The 21,120-nt window shown below is 40.8% G+C and overlaps 1 protein-coding gene across 2 annotated transcripts in view; it reads left to right on the plus strand.

Annotated features, from left to right (window-relative positions):
* Positions 1 to 20,083, plus strand: part of SRPX (sushi repeat containing protein X-linked) — a 40,164-nt gene extending 20,081 nt beyond the window's left edge. For both annotated transcript variants that reach the window (XM_069028392.1, XM_069028382.1), the window contains exons 2-10: positions 2,348 to 2,407; positions 7,984 to 8,175; positions 8,782 to 8,958; positions 11,991 to 12,117; positions 13,972 to 14,093; positions 14,750 to 14,929; positions 15,353 to 15,486; positions 16,795 to 16,916; positions 19,062 to 20,083. In XM_069028392.1, the coding sequence (XP_068884493.1) occupies positions 2,348 to 2,407; positions 7,984 to 8,175; positions 8,782 to 8,958; positions 11,991 to 12,117; positions 13,972 to 14,093; positions 14,750 to 14,929; positions 15,353 to 15,486; positions 16,795 to 16,916; positions 19,062 to 19,242 (1,295 nt within the window). In that variant the 3' untranslated portion in view covers positions 19,243 to 20,083. The remainder of the gene's footprint in view (positions 1 to 2,347; positions 2,408 to 7,983; positions 8,176 to 8,781; positions 8,959 to 11,990; positions 12,118 to 13,971; positions 14,094 to 14,749; positions 14,930 to 15,352; positions 15,487 to 16,794; positions 16,917 to 19,061) is intronic.
* The last annotated feature ends 1,037 nt before the right edge of the window (positions 20,084 to 21,120 follow it).

Genomic DNA, 21,120 nt, shown 5'->3' on the forward strand with positions numbered 1-21,120 from the left:
GTGCCCTGATCTTGCCATCAGACCTGCACAAGTGAACCTATGCAGTGGGGACAGAATTCTATTTTGTGAATGAAGAAATCTTTTTTCCTGACATAAACAGAATCATATAAGTCCATAGGTTAGTCTTAAAATGAAGGTGTTATTTCGTGCATTTTTGCTTGACATCTGCCAGAACAAAGTCCACAACTGTTTTTTTGCAGGAATGTGCTATACTCTGAACTGTGGTATTTTTAGTGCTTCTGACACAGAACAATGCTTTGTCCTTACATGGCTTGGTAGCCAATTTTGAATGCATGTGAAGCAGAAACACTTTGATTTGTGGCTGAGAAAATGGAGATGAAATGGCCACACTTCTCCCGTGGCTCCCCAAGCCAAGCCCGTTGTGGTTATTAATGAAACATTGCTTGTTAGGAAAGAGACCTGACCCGCTTCTCATTTTGAGCTAGAAATGAGCTGTAAAGGGAGATGTTGAGCTCCATTAAGAGAGCCTTGTTTTAGGGCAAAAGTAGGGAATAACTATTTAAGGCCAGTTTTTCTTAGAAACCTTTCAAAAGCACTTAATTGTTTTCTGTGTAAGGAAAGGCAAATACGTAAGAGCTCACATAGTTCTAAAATTTACTTATTTTAGATGCTAAAGTCACTGCACACTAAACTTTGGACAGTTATTAGTGATAACACTGAGGTAACAGTTTTATAACTCTCGAAGTGAGTAATTAGCTAAGAGTATCCCAATCTCTGGCTAATACTGATACTTAGATACTTACTTAGATACTTTGATACTTAGAGAGGTATTCATTTACATATCAAGGTCTTCCTGATGCCCTTGGGGTTCACAGCTTGCTCTTTTTGCTATGCAGTCAGACTTCAAGTGCAAGAAAGTTTGAAGTTTGTTTTTATGTTCAGAAGTCTCTCAGATATCAGTGTTTAGGCATCAAAACTGAACCTCAGCAATAAATATAACAAATCCAGATAAATGATTCTGATTAATAAAAAGACTTTGTTGTATATAAATCCCACCATTTCAGAGGAGAAGTTGTTTGGAAATTCGCTTCTTCAGGTCCCAGCTCAAACTGGTGGAGGGATTCCCAGTGATCCAGTGCTGGGGCTGGTGCTGTGGAAGGTACTGTGGAGCAGCTGGAGATACTTGGGCTGGGTTTTCTTGAGTCTGGTAGAGTAAGAAATCAAGTTTCACCATTTTCTGGGCAGATTATTATGGGGTTTTTTAATAAGAAATCGAGTCTGTTGACAGATGTTGACAGAAACTCTTGGGTTTAATTTCTGCTGAACAGTTGTATGCTTTGCACATGGAATCAGTAGTTTATTGAGGTGCTGAATTACGTAATTTTACCTAACTTTAAGTAGCAGCTTGTACAGACCATGGTCCCAAATGTCAACAAATGTCAATGAAATAACCCCAAATGCTGCAACTTGAGATCCCATGTGAGAAGCTCCTGTAGTCCCTGAGTATGCCTATCGCATGCAAGGTTTTTAAAAGGATGTTTCAAGGGGGAATTCGTATGAGCCCTTCTTTGTAGAAAAAGTTTATCTAGAATTTAGACTAGACTTCATGCTCTGAAGTTGCTAATTTTAACTAAATGTTGTTTAGGGATATTTTGAAGGCTTTCTTGCCAACTGCTCTGTTTTATTGATGGATTATTTGAGTAGCAGTGCTCCAAATGGTTTCTGGTTTTTAGAAGTACGTTTTACCTTTATTTTAAGTTTTTAGCCATGGCTCAGGGGTTTAAAAGTATAGAGCTTTACTGTCTCTTTATTTGAACAATGCCAGAAGAATGCTTGAAGCCAAACTGTGTTTTTGATTTGAACTTGTGTTTGCAGGTAATGCACCTTGATGTCTTGTTCTTGGTGTGAGGATGTTACAGGTCGTTAAGGAGGGTTGTACTTGAGTTATTTACATTTTACTTTTGCTACTTGGCCTGATGGCTGTTAACAGCCACTGACACTGTGGAACCACTTTATAGTGAAACCTCTGATGTGCCCCTTCACCTGTACCTGCTCTGCTCTCTGCTCAGTAGATCAACTACATTGTAGGTGGGCTCTCCATAACAGAGGAGCTGTGACTTGGCATGTGCATCTTAACATTGCACAACACTGCTCTAGGAGCACTGAGAGAAATTTACTATTTCACTTGATTGTCAAATCAATTTGTCCCTTCCAAATTCACTATAAAGTGGGTCTGCTATGACTGAGCTTCAGAGAAGCCCATGCTGATGACATTGCATAGATTATTGCATCCTAATCTTGCATGTCTTTTCTCAAAGCTTTCTTTTATTTTTAATTTATATTTCCTTTCTTGCTGCAGTGTTTTTTCTCTTATTTTGTATTGTAGGATCGGGATATTCACCCCTTGAAGATGATGAGGATGTTTATGCACGCAATAGATACAAAGGTGAATGCTTTGCTTATGTGCTAAAGAGGATCAACTGCTTGCTGACAGAAAGCTTCATTCTTTTTTCTTTTTATGGATTATAAAATCTTGGTGATCCAGCTCCATGGTTTTTCTCATGGCTATTTAGATCAAGATTTAATTTCTGCTGTTTTTAACAATGGAAATTAGACCAAGTGCTGATCACAACTCTTTCATGCACCTGAGTAAGTAACTTTTGCACTGCCTTTGCTTCTGGGAGATCAGGTTGTTGAATTGTGAAAATCAGAAAGAGCTTCTCTTTCATCTCCATACATGCTAACAAAACCATCAATGATAAGCTGACTCAAAACCTGGGCTTACTGATGGTAATGTATTGAAGTACATGCAAGAGAACTTGATTTTCATTACTTTTTTCTTTCCATAAAGTTGATTGTGTTTCAGGTTAACCTGCTACCTGAAGTGCCAAGTGAAATGTGTTTAATGAATGAATGTGTACATTTCAAAACCAAATTACGTAGCTGGATGAGTGAATGGACTGGCATGTCTGTAATGTAAATTCAGGTTTTCTTCCCTATTCTGGAAGACTTCACTATTCAGCAAGTGAGAAGTGTTTTGCCACTACCAGTAAATCTTCCATTTGCTATGTCCATTTTCAAAAAAGTCTGCTTCTGTTTCAATATTGCTCTCCTCTGCCACAAATCCTCAGAAACCTGGACATTAAAGAGACCTGGCATTTCATTTGTCATTTCATTAAATGGTAACTGTGTTTCTTTTTAGTAAATTAGTCTATGGACATGCTAGAGTTGCCTTCATTTTGATTACTTGAAAATACTGGCCATTGGTGTCTTGTTGTACATTATTGATTCTCTGCAAAGAATCAGTGGGCCATATGAGGTAAGTCATAAAATAATTCAGACATTTATGAACAGCCAAAGGGAAAGCACAGCTTTTATGGCTATGTTGCTGTTTTCATAAATGTCTCATCTTCATCCCAGTAAAATACTCCAGTATAAAATTTTGCTTTCAATCACGTGCACAAATAGTTCTCTAAAGCTTTATTTAGGTTAACTCATTTTTCTTTGCCTTTTAACATGTGACCCTCTGCAGACACATAGAAAAAGCATTCAGAGATCATGAAGATAAATCAATGCCAATTCATGCCAGGGCAGGCAAGCAGTTAAAATATGGGTTCTATATAAATTCCTTTTGTATGGTGATCCAAAATGGATTATACTCATGTCAGCCAAAATGTCATCAGGGTAAGTGAAACATAATGACTTGTTCACACAGATATTAAAAACTGCCTCAACTTTGGAAGCACTACTGCCAAATGCTGAAGAACAGACAATGTGAATCTAAGAGTATAAAGCATTGGAACAGAAAAGGCTGACTCTTCATTAGCATACTTCTTTATGTTGGTTTTGGGGGAAAGGGGATGAAAAAGACAAAGCAAGGAAAAATGGGCTGTGTCGCAATCTTCAGAGCTTCTTCTCAGATGTGCAGTCCAGCATTTTGGGTGTGGCCCATTGCTTAGCAAATAAAATTTGCCAGTAACAGGACTTAAATGGATTTTTGTAATTGATGTTCACATTATGTAAGCAGCATTGGTTTTTTTCTTTGCACACATGTGCAAGCGAGCACACAGATTCATCCCCTATGACATCTGCAAACAAAGCATTGCAGTTTACTGGGAGGGGTGAAAATCGACCTCCTACTAAACCCTTCTGTCTTCATCTGGATGTTTTCCCACTTGCTTAGCTTTCCAGATAAACATTGCCAAGATTTTCTGTGCCTACAGCATTTTTAAGGAGTTTTTCCCTGCCTCCCTGGTGAACTTTCAGCTCTGTTGGCTGGTGTAGCAGCAAGCAGCAGTACAGCTGGTCACTTTACGTGCTGCTTGTGAAGGAAGGGCTCAGCTGAGGCTGGTGTTTAAACAGGACCTAGGGGCTGGGGGAGATGATGCTCTAGAAAGTGCTTTCCTTCCTGCCACTTGGCATCTCTGATCATATTTCCTGAATACAGCATTTCCTGTGTTCATCACAGCTCCATTGACACTGCTCTGGTGATCCTCATCCCTAGTGTGTTCTCTCAGATACTGTAATGACCAAGCAGGAGCCTCAGCTCTAAAGGCAACATTGGGGCTTCAGCCATGTCTGTTTGCTGCCTGTTTTCCCGTGGTTTCAAACACAGGATTGAGTCTCTTGAATGTTCTACTCACAAGTGGTAATTCAGGCTATTACACTGCTGAGGGTCTTTCCAGTTCTTTTAAGTTTGCGCTGAGGTGCAAACTTTCTGTTAAACAAGAAAAACAGTATATAGGTCTGGGTACCTAAAACTTAAATTTCATTTGGGTGAATAGAGCCTGGTATGGATGGTGAAGTTGCAAAAAAGGTGTCTAGAAAACCTCTAGGTTTTATAATCCTCAAAGTCTTAGGAACATGGCTGATCGAGCCTTGAGGCAGGGAACAGCTTGTGTAACCCCTTGAGGCCTCACACAAACCTAATATTCCTCAAGTGCTCCGTGTAGCTGCTTTGCCTTTGAAAACCAGTATGTGCCTTCACTTAAAAATAAACAAACTTTGATCTAAAACTTTTTTGTATAGTTTGATGTGCTTTTCAAGTTAGCTGGGTTTTTTTCCAGTAGTATCAGTTGGTTTAAACCCTGATATTTGTAATTAGCTTGTAAACCCTGCTTCACCCATTTTCTTCTAATCATGATTAGTTCTAGAGTAAGCATATAAATCAAACAGATGTTCTTCCTAAGCTCTTGAAGTTATCTGCATCCAAGAGCATATTTGCTTTTGTTTTTCTTTCTGGCAGAATCATTTGGTCCAGTAAGATGCATTTTTCCCCTGCTTTGTTTCTCTCTGTAAACCACTGTAGCTGCATTGACACTACAGGAAAGGCTTTTTCTTTTTCAGTATTGTGCTTGTGCATTAATCTGCATTTCTTAGCTGTTAGCCACTTTTTTTTTTTAAATATATGGGCAGCTATTATCTTCAGTGTGATTGTAAAACCACAAAAATTTGCACAAAAGCTCAGGCAATTTGCAATACCTGAAACAGCTTCTTTGCCCTCTATTTTATTATTAGCCTCTTTATCATGTTGCAAAGCATGTTTGTCTTAACACCCTTTACAAAGGAAGTCAGCGATGTGCATTTGGAGTTTATACATGTGGAAAAGCCGAGGCATAAATATCTTGAGCTGATTTGCCAAAGGATTGTGTAACTGGCTGGGGTGAAAACTCAGCCCAAATGAGTTTTCATCCCCCCAGTCCTGCCCTTTCAGTCAGTGTTGTCTTAGTAACTTCAAGTTTGAGCCCTTCTGCAGGAAAACCAAGGCCTCATTCTTAGTTAAGGAGGTCTTATAAGCTTGGGCATGTAAATAAATTGAAGTTTAAGATCTCAGGGCATGGGGAAGAGAAAGTGGGACAGAAAAGCTGGAAAGTTTGGGCATGAAACCACTGAAGAGTAGATTATGGGAAAGCTCAAGAGTAGGAGGATTCCTCCAGGAGGTGAATGAGGCAGAGGCTGGGAATCAAGATGTGTGGCTTCCCCCAGAGAGTGGTTGGAGATGGTGCCTGAGACTGCACCAGCAGCCCTGGGCTAGCAGTTAAGGAGGCAGAGCTGGCTGCTGGCATCACTCATCAATTCCTCAGTAGCTGGTTGACTTCTGTTCCCATTAGCTCACACTCCTCATCTGTTGTCTGAGTTTTAATTTGGTGCACAGCAAGCATGAAAAATGGGAGCCACTGTGGTACAGCCCCTCAACAAAATGGCCCAAGTCAGTGGATGTGGAGATTTTTCAAATGTCTTTTGAGAGCTGTGGGATCGAGATTAGGGTGAAGGACAGGAAATAGTTCTAAAAAAATCAAACCCCAAACCAAAACCCACTTTCCACCAAAACACTTTGCATGATTGTAAGGTAAATAGCAGAGGATGTATTTGACATTCAGAAAACAGGCTTTTAGGTGGGAAGAAACAGAGCTGGGATGATTGTATGGCTGAGCCAAAAAGCTGAACTGTACTCTACCCTTAACCTGAGGGGTGCTGTTAGACTGGTCTGCTTGTGTCCTGTGCCTCAGCTACTGTGTATTTGCTGACACTGGGAATAATGTCACTTACACATCTTTGTAAAGGGTTTTCACTTGTAGTGGTGGAAGACAAAAATAAGCATATCACAGTACTACTGCTTCAGAAATGGACTAGTCTAGAGGAAACGTGCCCTTGGTCTAGGCAAAAGATTGATAATTAGTCTGATTTTAATTTGCAGATGCTATTGTGTTGACTCAGGAACAGCACTGCAAAATACAGATGTAAAGTGTAGTTTCCATTGGAAAAGTGTAAATATGTCCTAGAGACACAGTACACTGTATATAAATATCCCATGTATGAGAAATGCTGTATTGACTTTTGTTTATTTATGTGTGGAGCTGATCCAGCTAGTATGGGAAAATGTACTTAATAACTATGGGCATTAAGAGCTAGAAGTGAACATCTGCCAAAGATGATCTAGAATTTTTTTTTATTGTTGTTTGTGACTTTGTGAGTATGAAGGCTAAAACTCGTGTTTTGTTTGTTTAGGGGTTTTTTTCCGTCCTTCTTGCAAAATTAAAAAGTTTTTTCATGCCCCTCTCTTGTGTAACACACTGTCACACAGGATTTCAGGACTTGTCATCTTTCTCTTTTTGCTTTGCAGTCCTTCCCTTTTCCCCTCTCTCTTCTCCTAATATGTTCTTTTCAAATCTTGGAGCTGAGAAAGCAGCAGGCTTAGTCACTCCTTGTGTAGGAAACTCCTACTGAGAAGCTGCCCATTTTCTTGGTGTGCACCCTATTGTCAAAGCTGAACAAAGTATGTGAAACTTTGGCTGGGAACAGAACTCTCTACTTGATACTGTGCCCATCAGTGGTGGTAAATTCTCACAAGGTGGGGGTACCCATATCCTGAATATTTTACAGTGTAGCCCTGACCAGTTAATAAAGGTTCAGTTTGAGCAGGTTCAACTTGACATACTGGCAATATGATTTGTGTAAAGTGATACCTTATAACTGTGGGAGAGCTTGAACCATCACTGAGTTTTGCAAGGCACAGATTATTATGGAATAATATAATTATTATGGAAGGAGAAATTAATTTTTTTTTAATGGGCACTAAGAGAGCTTCATGGGGAAAGCTGACAACTGCAGGCAGACCAAGGTGTTCCTAATGCAAACTTCTCTTACCAAAGAGCAATTCGATGGGTCTGCTTAAAAACGAGGGAAAAACGGCCCAGTTGTCATCAAACTGCCCACATGGTGGCACACTTATTCCATGGACAAAAAGCATAGTAAAAACCCACCTGCCCTCCCACCCCCTTCAATCTAATGGCTACAATCTTTAATGCTTGTCATAAAAAACCAGAGCTGCCAGTCTTTTAAGGGCTGACCTCCTCGTGTGTAAGTGCACCTCTGCGGTGTTCTCCACTTTCAGGATTGGCAGCTTTTTAAATAAGAGGTTTATTTCCTTTTCTTGATTAAGCAAAGTGGTTTTATATTTGTGTATCAACTTTAACGTTTTTCTAATTGCTGTGTGTGGGGTTTTTTTCTTCTCTGTGCCAGAAACACCGTGGTGCTCCCCCATTAAAGTGAAACATGGTTATGCAAACTGCAGGACACCTCAAGGGGAATATTACAAGAATGTGTTGGGCACAAGATGTGATATTCGCTGTCAAAAAGGCTATGAACTGCATGGCCCTCACCAGCTAATTTGTCAGTCAAGCAAACGTTGGTCTGGGAAGGTGCTGTGCAAACGTAAGTGGCTACAAAATCTCTGTGTGTGTGACTTGTGCTCCAGGTTCAGCAGACAGTAAATTCTTGTTTGCCTTTGAAACTGATCTTTGGATTGTTATTGTTGTTTTAAAGGTTGACAGTATGCTTGGATATGTAGATTAGTTTGTTGAGGATCTCACAGGGGTGCATGTCATGATATGCATCTGAGTGGTACAAACACTCTTGGCAGAGAGGGAGTATTCTATGAATGTGGGATTTTGATTTGTGGGAATAGTTTCATGACAGAGCCATAAAGCTGTTTTAAAATATCGCCCATCTTAGACTTCCTAAGTTGACACAATTTGTATCAGGTGTCTAAATGGGCTCTTGGAGTAAAACATTTTCTGAGAAGAGAGGAATCCCTTGTCATCCCTCTTCTCATATAAATATTGTATCAGGCCACTAATGCTTATGTAGAGTTAAATTTGAAGTGCAGCTAATAAGAACAGTGTGGAAAAACCTCACGTGGAACAAGACTTTCTCCCACTTGTTTGCCAGCTGTGTCTTTATTTCTGTGTAATACCCCACATTTACATTACTCTAAAGGGAGGTTAACAGGTTTCCAGAAGTCTGTCTTTGCTTTTCCAGAAAAGCGTTGCCCTACCCTGTCCATGCCGACCAATGGGGGCTTCAAGTGTTTGGATGGTGCCTACTTTGGCTCGAGGTGTGAGTACTACTGCTCCCCAGGCTACCAGCTGAAGGGGGACCGCATCGTCACCTGCATGGACAGCAAAGTCTGGAGTGGCCGGCCAGCGGCCTGCGTTGGTAAGTGGGGTGTTGGGTCTGCATCCCAGGAAGTCTGCATCCAGAGGTACCTGCCAGTGCTCAAGTTCTGCGTACATAAATCCCAAAAAGCCTTTTTTATCCAGTTTATAAGGTGAAAAAGCAACTGTCCCTCTTAAGGAAGCAGAGAACAAGGGTGCAGTGTTCTGTCACTCAGTACTTTCAGTCCAAAGTGAGTATCTTTCTTACACAGGAGCTCCAGGCATTACCACTTTATTAAAGGTGAGTCTGGTATAAATGGCCAGCACTTTACAAAGCTTGTAACAGCCTTTGCTGACTCCTGAGTAACTCCTTGGTAGTCTGTGCTGCTCTTCCAGCATGTTCTGTGTGCTGGAGTCTGTCATACTCTCTTCTGCTTAGTGATTAAAAACAGGTTTAAAAGTAAACCTGTTGTCTGAACTGTTTTTCTTCCTTGGGATTGTGGTCTTCAAATGTATCCAGAGAATGCGAATGGATTGTAGTTACCAGTATGGCTGCAGTAAGCTAATTTAAATTTCATCCTAGTTCACTCTAGTTATGCCAGCAATTTTCATTACATAGTCAGTGGTCTCCTGGGAGCCTCACTGGAAGAAGTGTTTCTATATACATAAAACCAAAAGAGAGATAAACAAATACTGAGATTTAATTTTCCTGACTACTAATGGAATTTCAGCACATAGTGAAGTCTCAGCCTGCTGCCCTTGATTCTGGGAAGCCTCTGATAAAAGCTTCAGCAGCCACCCACAAAGGAAAGTATTTTTTGGCCATCTGAAATGGCTACCAGTAATTTAAAGCATGTGGGTGGTAGAATGTTTGTGCTTAGTGTTTTGTGTGTATGATAACTTGGTTTTCCTCAGAATGCCTGTGGCTCAGTCTAGGTTGGCAAGTGGCTTTGGAGCCTCTCCACAGTGGCCTGATGTTCGTAAAATGGTCTTCAGGTTTCCTGTTATTTGGTGTTGTACAAATGTAGAAATGAGCTGCTTAGGTCTAGACTGTTTGTGGTGTCGCTCGTTTTTATATGCAAAAACAAGCTTTGTTCTTCTCAGTGGTGTGAGCAGAGGAAGAACAACAAACCTTTTAAGTTGGGAAATGATAAAATACTGTCCTCTGTATTTCCTGGCACTTTCAGCAGCTTGTCTGTTTGCAGAGATGGTGTGCTTATTACAGAGGATGCTGTCTTGCAGAGTAAAGTAAGCAAGTACCTTAAGCTGCAAAGAAAAGAGGCCAAGTTACCACTAACGCTTCTTTTTATGCCAAAAATGCAGAGTAATTGTGGCATAGGGTATCAAGTCCCAATTGGTGCCTAGGATTACAAGTCCTAAGTAACCCAGTAAAAGTAATACTAAGATTTAAGTTATGGTAATACCACATAGTTCAGAGAAGGCTCCTTCAAACCTTGTGTGCACACAGTTCCTATATGCACATAGTGAGATCTGCTGTTAGCAGACTGTTCAATAAGGTATATGTATTTTGACATCTTGATAGGTAGGATAGAGAGTTTTTTGTGACCAGACATCACAGACATAATTGTGACCAGACATAATTCTAACAGTATAATGAAGTTTGCAATTGAACACTTGTTCCTTAGTGTAATTCAGAAGTTACAGAACTGCAGCCTACACAGGGGCCAGGAGACGAGTGGCTGAACAGCTCACTTTCAGCTGAGAAGTGAAATTAAGGTGAAGGCAGCAATGAAATACAAAGGTAAAAAGGCTGTCTAATTTCTTCCTTTGGTATGCAAACAATTAGTTGCACTGTGCACAGTGTTACTTGTGATCAGGGCATGGGCTGGTAAACTTCATGTCGTGGAAGTGGCCTGGGTATTCCACAGCTTTGGGCATTGAGTAGGGCTAAAATTACTTCAGACCTGAACTTAAAGTGCTCTTAAAAACAAGGGGCTTTCCTCTACCCCTTTACACTGCAGTTGCACTGCTTAGCATTTTTGCACTAAATTATGTGGGCTTTGCAGTGCAGCAGTGAAGATCCATGTAGGAAAGGCAAAAGGCCTTTCAGTAGTGAAGCAGGTATGCATTAAAAGTGGTAAAAAAGACACATTTTTAAAATTAGGTATATTCTAGCAGTCACTTACAGAAGTCCTTATAGTTAGTGCATATTCTGTCCTAACAAAGCAGACTGTCTCCTGTCCCCACCCTATAAAAGGAAGGATATCCCTCATGTCCTGAAATAGTTTTGATGGAAAGAAAAATCAATGTACAGCTGGTTTTGGTTATCAGTTAGCTAAAAATGCCAATACTCACTTGAATAATATTTCCATTATATCTGTAATGCACTGTAACATATATTAAAATAGATACTTTCCTGTAGAAGATTGAAAAATGTCACTGTCTTTTCTTCTGGAAAGATTGCCTTTGCTGATTGTATAACAGAGGTTGTGGTAAATGGCTGTCACCAAGCTAAGTCATCCTTTTGTCACATCTTGAGGCTGTATTGATAGGATGCTTGTCCTAGTAGTGCTGACTACTGATGTAAGATGTTATTATAAGAGTTACTAGGAAAAAATCAAATGCAGCATTGATTCTCCACAAAATGGTAATTGTGCCAGTCTTCTGTTGTTTCTCATTTTGCCATTATTGCAGGAAAAATAACCAGCATATTAAGAGTAACATGCAAAGTTACCATGCAGAGAGAGATTGATTTTCAGTGTGCTTTAAAAATGCTCGTAGTCACATTATCTACTGTACAGATGGACAAAGGAAAGAATGCAGAGAAACAGAACATCCTTGGGTAGGATCTTGGACATCCCTCCTTGGAGTTCAAAGCCATCCATTTGTCAACATTACTTTTTAGCTGAACTGTGTAAAGAAATTTACAGTAACTACTTTTAGTTGGGTTTTTTGCATTGTAAAGGGCTGATCATTGTCAGCTCATGTGCCTTCACTGGGATGAATCCAGTGCTGAGGAGGCCAGCTGGAGGTGGTCCTGGGTTACCCTGACAGCAGGCAAGGAGCTGTGAAGAAAATGCACAGCTCTAGCAGATGCTCCAGTGCCCTTTTCTGTGACATTTATTTCAACAGATACTGAACCTCCAAGGATCCAGTGCCCGAGCGTGAAGGAGAAAACGGCGGAGCCCAACAAGCTGACAGCCAGAGTGTTCTGGGACACCCCGGAGGGACGGGACACTGCAGACGGGATTCTGACAGAGTAGGTGAACATCTCTACATGTTTGCATTTTCTCCTTCTTACTCTTCTGTTAGCAATTGGGCAGGCCAGGTACCTTTTTCCCTTAATTCATCCAAGATGCTTTCGTATAGCTGTCACATGTCACTGAGCTGTAAAGAATTGCATGTTTAACTAGAAAAGCTGGAAGTTTTGAGGTGAATCGTTCAGAAACTGGTTAGCCACTTGTGGTTATTTAGAGCTGGTAGAATAAACAACAGCATTTTGACTGCACCTGTAACATTTTCCAGAGCTTCTTTACGGTCTCATAGTCAACAAGTTTTCTTACAGCAAGTTACCTTTTGTACATAACAATGAAAACAGAGTAGTGCATTGGAGGTGACAGAAGAGGTAAGTGTGACTGTCTTAAAAAAACCAAGGAATGTCACAAAATCATCTGCTGTCATCTTCAGGCTTCTTCCTGAAGTAGTGCTGGCTACTGATGTCCCTGGATTCTGCAGTTACCTTTAAAGTAACATTTCGTGTTTGTAGCCTTGATGGATTTAAACATTGGATTTAGACATTACACTTCAAAATTTCTTTGCCAGTTTGTGTGGTTTCACAAACACATTTTCCAGAAGAACAAGGTGTACTTGTGTACTGTCACTGATTTTTCCCATTTTTATCATGCAGGACTTAGGTCAGTCTATCTAGGTTATTATAATGATAGGAGTTTAGAAAAATCTGCTTTTTCAGTAAGCAAGTTACATCATTACATTAGTGGACTGGTTAAGCTTAAAAGCTTAAGCTTCAAGCTCAAAGTTGAGCTTGAAGATGTTTACAATTTCATGTGAATACAAAAAAAAAACCTGTTGAAAGACACAATGATATTGCCCTTTTATTGCTATAATTTAATAATTTCATAAAGAAGAATTCATTGCATAATTAAAAACTTAATTGCTGTTAAGGTCTGTTGTAACAATTTGGTGACAATTATCAACATTAAAAGTTACACCTGGTAAAGTAAAAACTTGGAAAATGTCAGAATAAAGAAATTCCTAAGTCTTTTTGACAATGGGATGTCTGATAGGCAAAAAAAAATGGGGAATATCCCTTGTAGACTTTGTCATATGAATAACTGTTGCCAGCTCAAAAGAGCCAAGCTCTCAATTCAGTGAAAGCTTTTCCAGAAACCACATCTCTATTTTAATAAAATGTTGCTAAACTGTGCTGTTTTATGGACTATGCAGTGCTTTTCTTAAATGCACGGAGTCCTTCAGTTTCAGGAAGACAAAAGCTTTTCCATTACATAGAAAGCTCTTAGGTTACCCTCTGCTTCAGTACTGAGGATATGTTTAACATGTCTAAATTCTCCCACCTTGTTTGCAGGACGGGCAAATTCCAGGTGAAAATGCTGTTGTGGATCACCACACCCTTCTGCTGTGACACTGAATCTCCCTTTCTGTTCCATTTCTGTACATATTAACAGTCACAAATGACAATCACAGGAGCAGTTCAGAGCAGCCAGATGGGAGTACATGCCCATTGTGAGAGGCTGGAAGTTTTCTTTCCTAATGTTGGCTTTTTCTTACATAAGGAAAAGGAAGCTTGAGTTCCTCTGGGCATGATGGGCTTGGCTACACTATGGATTGTTTTATAGGAAGGGAGCAGACCCTGCCCACTCTCACCTCCTTGTCTCAGCAGGGTGGGCTGTATGTAGCTAATTTAAATACTCTGGTTGCTGCTTCCCAACTTCTTCCTTTGCTTACTCTCAAGTCTTCAGTCCTGCAGTGCAGCCTAGCATGCCACAAACATCCCTCTTCAGGCTTTTACAGCATTGTCAGTAAATAAATATGGGTGAATTTCTGAACATCTGTCCTGTTTTATCTCCTGTTTTAGTGTTATTTTGAAAGGCCTGCCACCAGGGTCACATTTTCCAGAAGGAGACCACAAAATCCAATATACTGTGTATGACAGAGCTGAAAACAAAGGCACTTGCAAATTTCTTGTTAAAGTCAGAGGTAAGAATGGTGCTTTACCCTGTAAATACAGACACTGATTTGCATCTGGCTTGGTAGGCAATTTGAAAATGTCCTAATTTCTGTGTTTATCTGCATATTTCTGTGTATATAAACTCCTGTGATGATGCTGAAAGGGAGAACAGTCTTGCTGAAGACCCTGGGGGCCAGGTCTGCAGCATTCCTGCATGTCCAGGAAGAGCTTCTTTGATCAGCCCTGCCTCCAGTTCCATGCCCCTTCCCTTCTGCCATCTCCTCCCTGATACTTAAGGCTTGTGAGCTGCTGAAACAAGGAGGTGAAGACATTTTTTCAGCTGAGGCTCAGGTCTGTCAAGCAGGGCTGCCCTTTGACAAGTCCAGATCTTAACATCTGGAGTTGAATATACAGAGATGATACCTGTAGGTTTTGGCTTCAGCTCTTTGTGCTCCATGACCTTTTGTCACATGCATACACCTACACACCTTTTCATTTTACGTGAGTGAGGGGTGGGGGAGTTCAAGCTGGTTGGTTGGTGTTTTTAAGTGCATGACTAATGCTACAGAAAGCAAACAGAAAAATGTCTTTGGTACTGGTAGTCCCCTGACCCATGCTACCTTAATAACAAGTGGTGATTCATGCTGTGTCTTATTTTGTTGGGTTTTTTTTCTCTTGCTCAAAGTCAGGCGCTGTGTGAAGTTAAATGCCCCAGATAATGGCTACATCAAGTGCTCAGGTGATGGAAATAACTATGGTGCTACCTGTGAGTTCTCCTGCATTGGTGGCTACGAGCTGCAAGGAAGCCCAGCTCGAGTCTGCCAGTACAATTTGGGGTGGTCAGGAGTGGAGCCAACCTGTGCACGTAAGTGAGTATTTCACCACCTTACCAGGAGGAATCCAGTGCAATGGTTCTTAGGGCATTGAGAATTTGGGAAGGGGGTGTGGGGTGGAATACAGCTGCAGTGTAGCAGAGGTAAGAAACTTGCCATCTTTGTCTCCCCTGCCAGTTTGCACTTACAGCTGAAGCCTTTGCCACCTCTGACTTCTCTTTCCTCAAGTTTGTCTTAGCTCAAAGCTTTCTACAAAATGTGATGTTCTGGAGTCAATCCAGTGTGCAAGCTAGAGCAGTCTGCAGTAAAATTGTTGGCTTCAATGAGGCCAGCATTTCACCCATGTCTTCTTTATTATTGTTTCTTGTTCTTGTGTTTCTGCTGTCTAACTCTGCCTCTAGAAATAGATCTGTTTTCAGTATGCTCCATAACTTTTGTTTTAATTTTAATTCTAGCCATGAATATTAATGTGAATGTGAGGACTGCAGCTGCACTTCTGGATCAATTTTATGAGAAGCGGAGACTGCTAATTATTTCAACTCCTACTGCAGCCAACTTCTTCTACAGGATGCAGCTGGGAATGCTGCAGGTAAATCACATTTAAGGGGGATGTGCAGCTATTTTTTTTCTTCAAAGAAAGACACGAGGACAAGCTCCACTGTTTGATATAAATACACAAACTTCAGCTGTTATATTGTAGCCACTGAAAGATCTGGCTGAAACAGTCATGGTTCTTGATTGATCATTTTCACAGGGGTTTGAGTTGAAATATCTCCCCAGTCTCTAATTCAGCTCCATTCTGGATTGTGCTGCCTCTGACTGACCAGTCACTGAATCCCAGGCTGTTCTGGCCCTTCCATCCTCCCCAAATTAATTATAATAACTTGTGTTCAGTAATAATTCCCTATCTCAGCTGCTAAAGAAGTTGACAAAAAACCCAAACCCAACCTCCAACACTTAAGCAGCTCATGCAGACCAGGCTGAACAGAATTTACAACTATAAGCAAGGAAGTATGAATAGCTTCAGACATACAAAGTGCAAACAAAGGACCAGAGACACAGGAGAGAAATTATCCAGAGTGCTGGAGATAACACTGTGGGGTGTTTTGTTCCAAAAAACCCAAAACTTCTGGTAATTTTCCTTCTTGTGTATTGTAAATGTGATGCCCTTGTTGGCTTCTTGCTGGACTTAGGGATGTATCTCCAAAATGTATCTGTGTCCTCAGGGAAAGGAAGGAAAGGAACCTGTATCCTTTCACAGCTACAAGTGCTTTTATCTTGTTTTTTTCTTCTCACAACTTGTAACAAAATGCAGTATAAATAATCATTGAGATATGAATGTGATGATGCTTTTAACTGCTGGCTTAAATTACAGTTGTATTTAAAAAAAAACAAACAAAGCAGCGCTTTTTCCCTATTAGATAAACTTGGCAAGAAAATTCAATATATTGATCAAACTGAATTTAATGGCTGTAGTACATTTTCCACTTCTTGACAGTGGGCAAATGAGTTGGCATGGAAGATAACTTCCTGCAGTCAACTTCTGTTTCACATAATTTGCTTTGATTGCCAAATTAGATTACTGGTACAATGCTTAATATCCTGGCACCTTTTCATATGACTACAGAGACAAGTTGATATTTCTCCTAGGTGGTCCCTGTCTGTTGGTTTTCTTAGAGTAGCTGAGAATCTGTTACTTAACCTTCCCTGGAGTCATGAAGCTCCAGTTCTTTGCTGTGAGAATTTGAGTGTTTGCAAAATGTGCTCTCAATTCAGTTTAAGACATTTAACCAACTTAAGGAGAGGGGACTCTATGAACACTTGCTGCACACTCAAAACACTCCCCTGTTCTCTCAGGGATGACTAATACCCCTCTTTCTCCTTCTAACCCTTGCAGCCGGCACAGTGTGGGTTAGACCTCCGACATGTCACCGTGGTGGAGTTGGTTGGTGTCTTCCCAGCACAGATAGGAAGAATAGGAGTGAAGCTGCTGCCCCCATCACTTGCCCTGCAGCTCAGGTAAAGGAAGCTCTCACTGCTGTTGTGTTTGCACCTTATCCTACAAGTTGCATTGCTTTTGATTCCCTGCATCCTACTCTCCAAATACATGTATTCTACTCTAATGTACATAGCTACACACTGGAAAGTAGATATTGATGAGCACACTTTAGGGTTCATTTGCTCTCTGTGTAAAAGCTACAGCAAATTTAAAAATAACAAAAATTTATTTAATTTATTACATATTTAATATGCCTATGATCATAGGGATGTGAGTTTGTATTTTTGGGTGCTGCCACTGAAAACACTTCAGAGTCTGTCTGTATTTGTGTTGGAGTTGTTCTTTTGCAAGGACAGCCCTGGAGCAGCTGCCAGGGCAGCCCCAAATGGCAGCAACAGCTCATCCTCTGCTCCAGGGCTGGTGGTGGTTGTGGCCAGGCCCAAAGGGGAGGAGGCAGTGAAAGGGGAAACTCTTTGAAGTCCCACTTGTAGGAATGAGATGGGCAGTATCTCAAAGAGGAAATTATCTCAGCCTCCCCACCCTGACTGCAGCATCAGCAGTTTTACTGAGGTGCCTAAACTGTTTTGACTTGGGTTTAGACTGGCAGAGGGTTGGTTTTCACTTGAAAGGGTGCCAGCATTCAAGTGCCAGCATTTCCTAGGGACAGGAAAAAAACAAAAGCTAAAAGTGAAGGCCTCATTGGCAGGAAGAGTTGTTTAGAAAAAAGTCAAGGAGCATTTTAGGCAACATATGCTGTGATAGGCCTGAGGAAAGGGAGTAAGTTTTAATTGAAGACAATGAAAATTGCTGGCACAGCAGAGAGGGGATTTTTTTTCAAATTATTAAAAAAATTTGTTCTCAATAAAAGAAAAAGGAGAGCACAACAACACTCTCTTTTTCTTTTTTGAATAAAGATACTTCTACTAAAGTTGAAATTATTTTCTTGTGGCTCTGGAGAAAATAATAAGCTCTCTTAACACCTCATTGCCTGCTCCCCTTCAACCTTTAATGAAGCTACATTTCAGAAATTGGTATGGTATGACCTGCCCTGCACTCAGTGAAAGTTAGTTTTCCATTGATTTTTTTCTTTGTTGTTGCTTAGTGTGTGAATTACAGCTTTTCAGTTCTGCAAGGTGCTCAAATCAATATGAAATGCACTCTTAAACATCTCAAATAAAGATGTCATCCAGACTTGGCATTTCAGTAAGCTGATGAGCACAGGTACCCCATTTAAAACTTTGGAAAGCACAGAAGTTTAGCATTTGGACTTTTAGAAGAATTTTTTCCTAGGTGATAAAAGGCACAAGATGAATGTAGTTTGCTTAGCTTTAATCTTTATTTTAGTTTGAATTTAATGGCCAAGCTCCCTAATGGCAACAAGACTATGCCAAGAGCACTCAGATTTGGTAGGAGGCTGCGGAAGGCCAATTTTGGTGCTTCACACCTTTCCAACATCCCACCAGACTCTTCTTCATGGCATTCTTCTTTCACCATTCTCTCAGGGCTGCCTGAATTTATTTACCCCACACTAATGATATTGACTGACTGCGTATCTAAGGATCTTCTAGTACATTAGTCCTTCATGCAAAACATGAAAAGAGCACCAGAGATAAACTTTTCATACTTTTGTACCTTCAGAGGAGCTTAAATGACCAGTTCCACCACTTTGGAAGAAAAGGACTCCTCCATGATTAGCACTAGCTTTTGTTCCTCTAAAATTAGAGTCACACATGATTGTTATTATTAGGTAGCAATGAAAGCAGACTCCAAAAATTTTTGTCCTGCTTTTCTTACTGTGAGTTTTATACCAAGGAAAGCCAAGAAATGGAAGCCAAGAAAGAGAATAGTCTTATTTATAACTCGAGCTTCATCACAAGGGTTTTCTTTAGGCACTGTTCATACTACCTTTTTTGTCTAACCTTTTTTCATTCTTGTGACAGCAGTGGGTAATGGCAGAGAACAGAGCTGGGTGCAGTTACCTTGACACTCCCCTAATGCAGAGGCAGCGCCTGCAGCACATGCAGGCCCCTGCTCTTTGTCTGGCTCCTTGTTAATGCTGAAACCAGGTGGACTCTGTGTAGCCCCTGTGACCATCCTCACCTTGCTCTGCTCAGACTCAAGAGGCTGGTGCTGCCCTTTAACAAAACCAGTTCCTTGCTTTGCAGGCTGCTGCTGAGGATCCCCCATTACAATTTCAACATCGTGGTGATGGACAAGCACGGCATGGACAAGGAACGCTACCCTTTCCCAGCAACACCAGCTGAGCTCTTTGCCCTTATTGACAAATTTCCCTTGAGAAAAGATGAGATGAAACTGCAAGCAGAAATTGGTCAGTCGTGTCCCTAATTCAGCATTTCAGGGCCTACAGTTGTCAGTGAATTGTTTTTAATCCTCATAAGTCTCCCCTTGGTGCTACACAAAGCATGGCTTTTTTAATCACTCATGTGATTTTTTGTGTATTGGTAAATGTGTCCAGCCATGTAGCTGCTCTGCATAGAAGTGTGCACAATGCTCTTTTGTACTTTCAGTCATCTTTAGATCACAGAATGGCTTGGGTTGGAAGTGACCTCAAAGATCATCTAGTTCAAACCTTGCTGCCATGGACCAGGTTGCTCAGAGCCCCATCCAGCCTGGCCTTGAGCACTGCCAGGGATGGGGCATCCACAGCTTCTCTGGGCAACCTGTGCCAGTGCCTCACCACCCTCCCAGTGAAGAATATTTCCCTAACATCTAATCTGAACCTGTTCTCTTACAAGTTGAAGCCATTCCCCCTTGTCTGTCACTCCAGGCTCTTGTAAAAAAATCCCTCTCCATCTTTCCTGTAGGCTCTGTTCAGGAACTGGAATGGCCACAATTAGGTCACCCCTAAGCCTTCTCTTTTCCAGGCTGAACAACCCCCATTCTCTCAGCCTTTCCTCACAGGAGAAGTGCTCCATCCCTATGATCACCTTGGTGGCCTTCTCTGGACTTGCTCTGACAGGTTGATGTCCTTACTCCTGCTGGGGACCCCACAGCTGGATGAATGTGGATGTAGGATTTACTACCTAATGGAATTTCTTGTACAGAGAGTGAAGAACTGAGGCACGTTTCTGGGAGTTTATTATGGATTTTTCATTCAGTGTAAAGTTGGGGGTTCTTTCTTACTGTTTATAATTCTTTTTATTAATAAAATATTGTTTTGCAAACAGATAGTTGTCTGAAATTCCTCTTGGGGTTTAAAGTTGGTCGATTTATACAGAAGTTGGTTCAAAATCTCTTTCTTCAAACCATTACAACAGGCATTAGCCTCACATTGAAAGTGTACAAGCAACCCACTGGTACCTTTTAGTTCCACTAAAAATATGGTCAATCACAGACAAAAACAATAATCCAAAGGCAGTGCAAGCATCGATTTTCATCAGCAGCAAGGAGAAAATTGGTGATAGCAGGAGCATGGAAGTCATTGCCACAGGGAATATGATGAAGGAACAGTGATCAGTGTAGAGGATGGGCAGTAATTACTAAAGCCCTTGTACTGCAGTGCTTAATAGACACAGATGCTCTTACCTGCTACGCTTCTGCTTCTGGCTTTTAATGTCCAACACTCTTGGTGTAGCAGATTTTTTTTCCCCTCTTCATCTTGGAGACAGACCAGGCTGTTGCTTCAATGGCAGGGAAACATTACTCCAGGGAAACTTCATCAAGGATATGTCACTGCCAGAGCTGTGAAAATACTTGTTTCCAAGCCATCACTTTCAAAGTAACAAAAAAAGTTCCCTGTTTAATAAAAAATACTAGGAGGCAGTCAAAACAGGAAAAAATTCTCATTTGTTTTATTATAGCCCACAATCTCGACAATCCACTGCAAAGAATACACATCATGCAAGAAGAATACAAGTATCAAAGGAGTGAAAACTGAGAGTTACAGCTTTGGATGCCTGTTCACAGGGTTTGATGCATAATTTGACATCTGAAAGCTGCACTCCAGCACCTGTGCTGCCCCTCAAGAGCACAGTCTTTTTTCAGCCAAATGCTTGTTTGCCTTTGACCATAAGGTAAGAGTTTTAAATTTTACACTGCTGTCAGCAGAACAGTTTTACCAGCATCTTTAACGCAATCCGTACCAGAATTTGGTCTCTCACATCTTATGAAATTCAAAAAAGAAAAAAAAAAAACAGTAAAAAAAAAATTTCTTTTAAAAAGATTGGTCCTGCAAGTGAGTCAGTGAGGGAGTGGATGTGAAGA

Source organism: Aphelocoma coerulescens, chromosome 1, assembly GCF_041296385.1.
Source record: "Aphelocoma coerulescens isolate FSJ_1873_10779 chromosome 1, UR_Acoe_1.0, whole genome shotgun sequence".
NCBI lineage: Eukaryota > Metazoa > Chordata > Aves > Passeriformes > Corvidae > Aphelocoma > Aphelocoma coerulescens.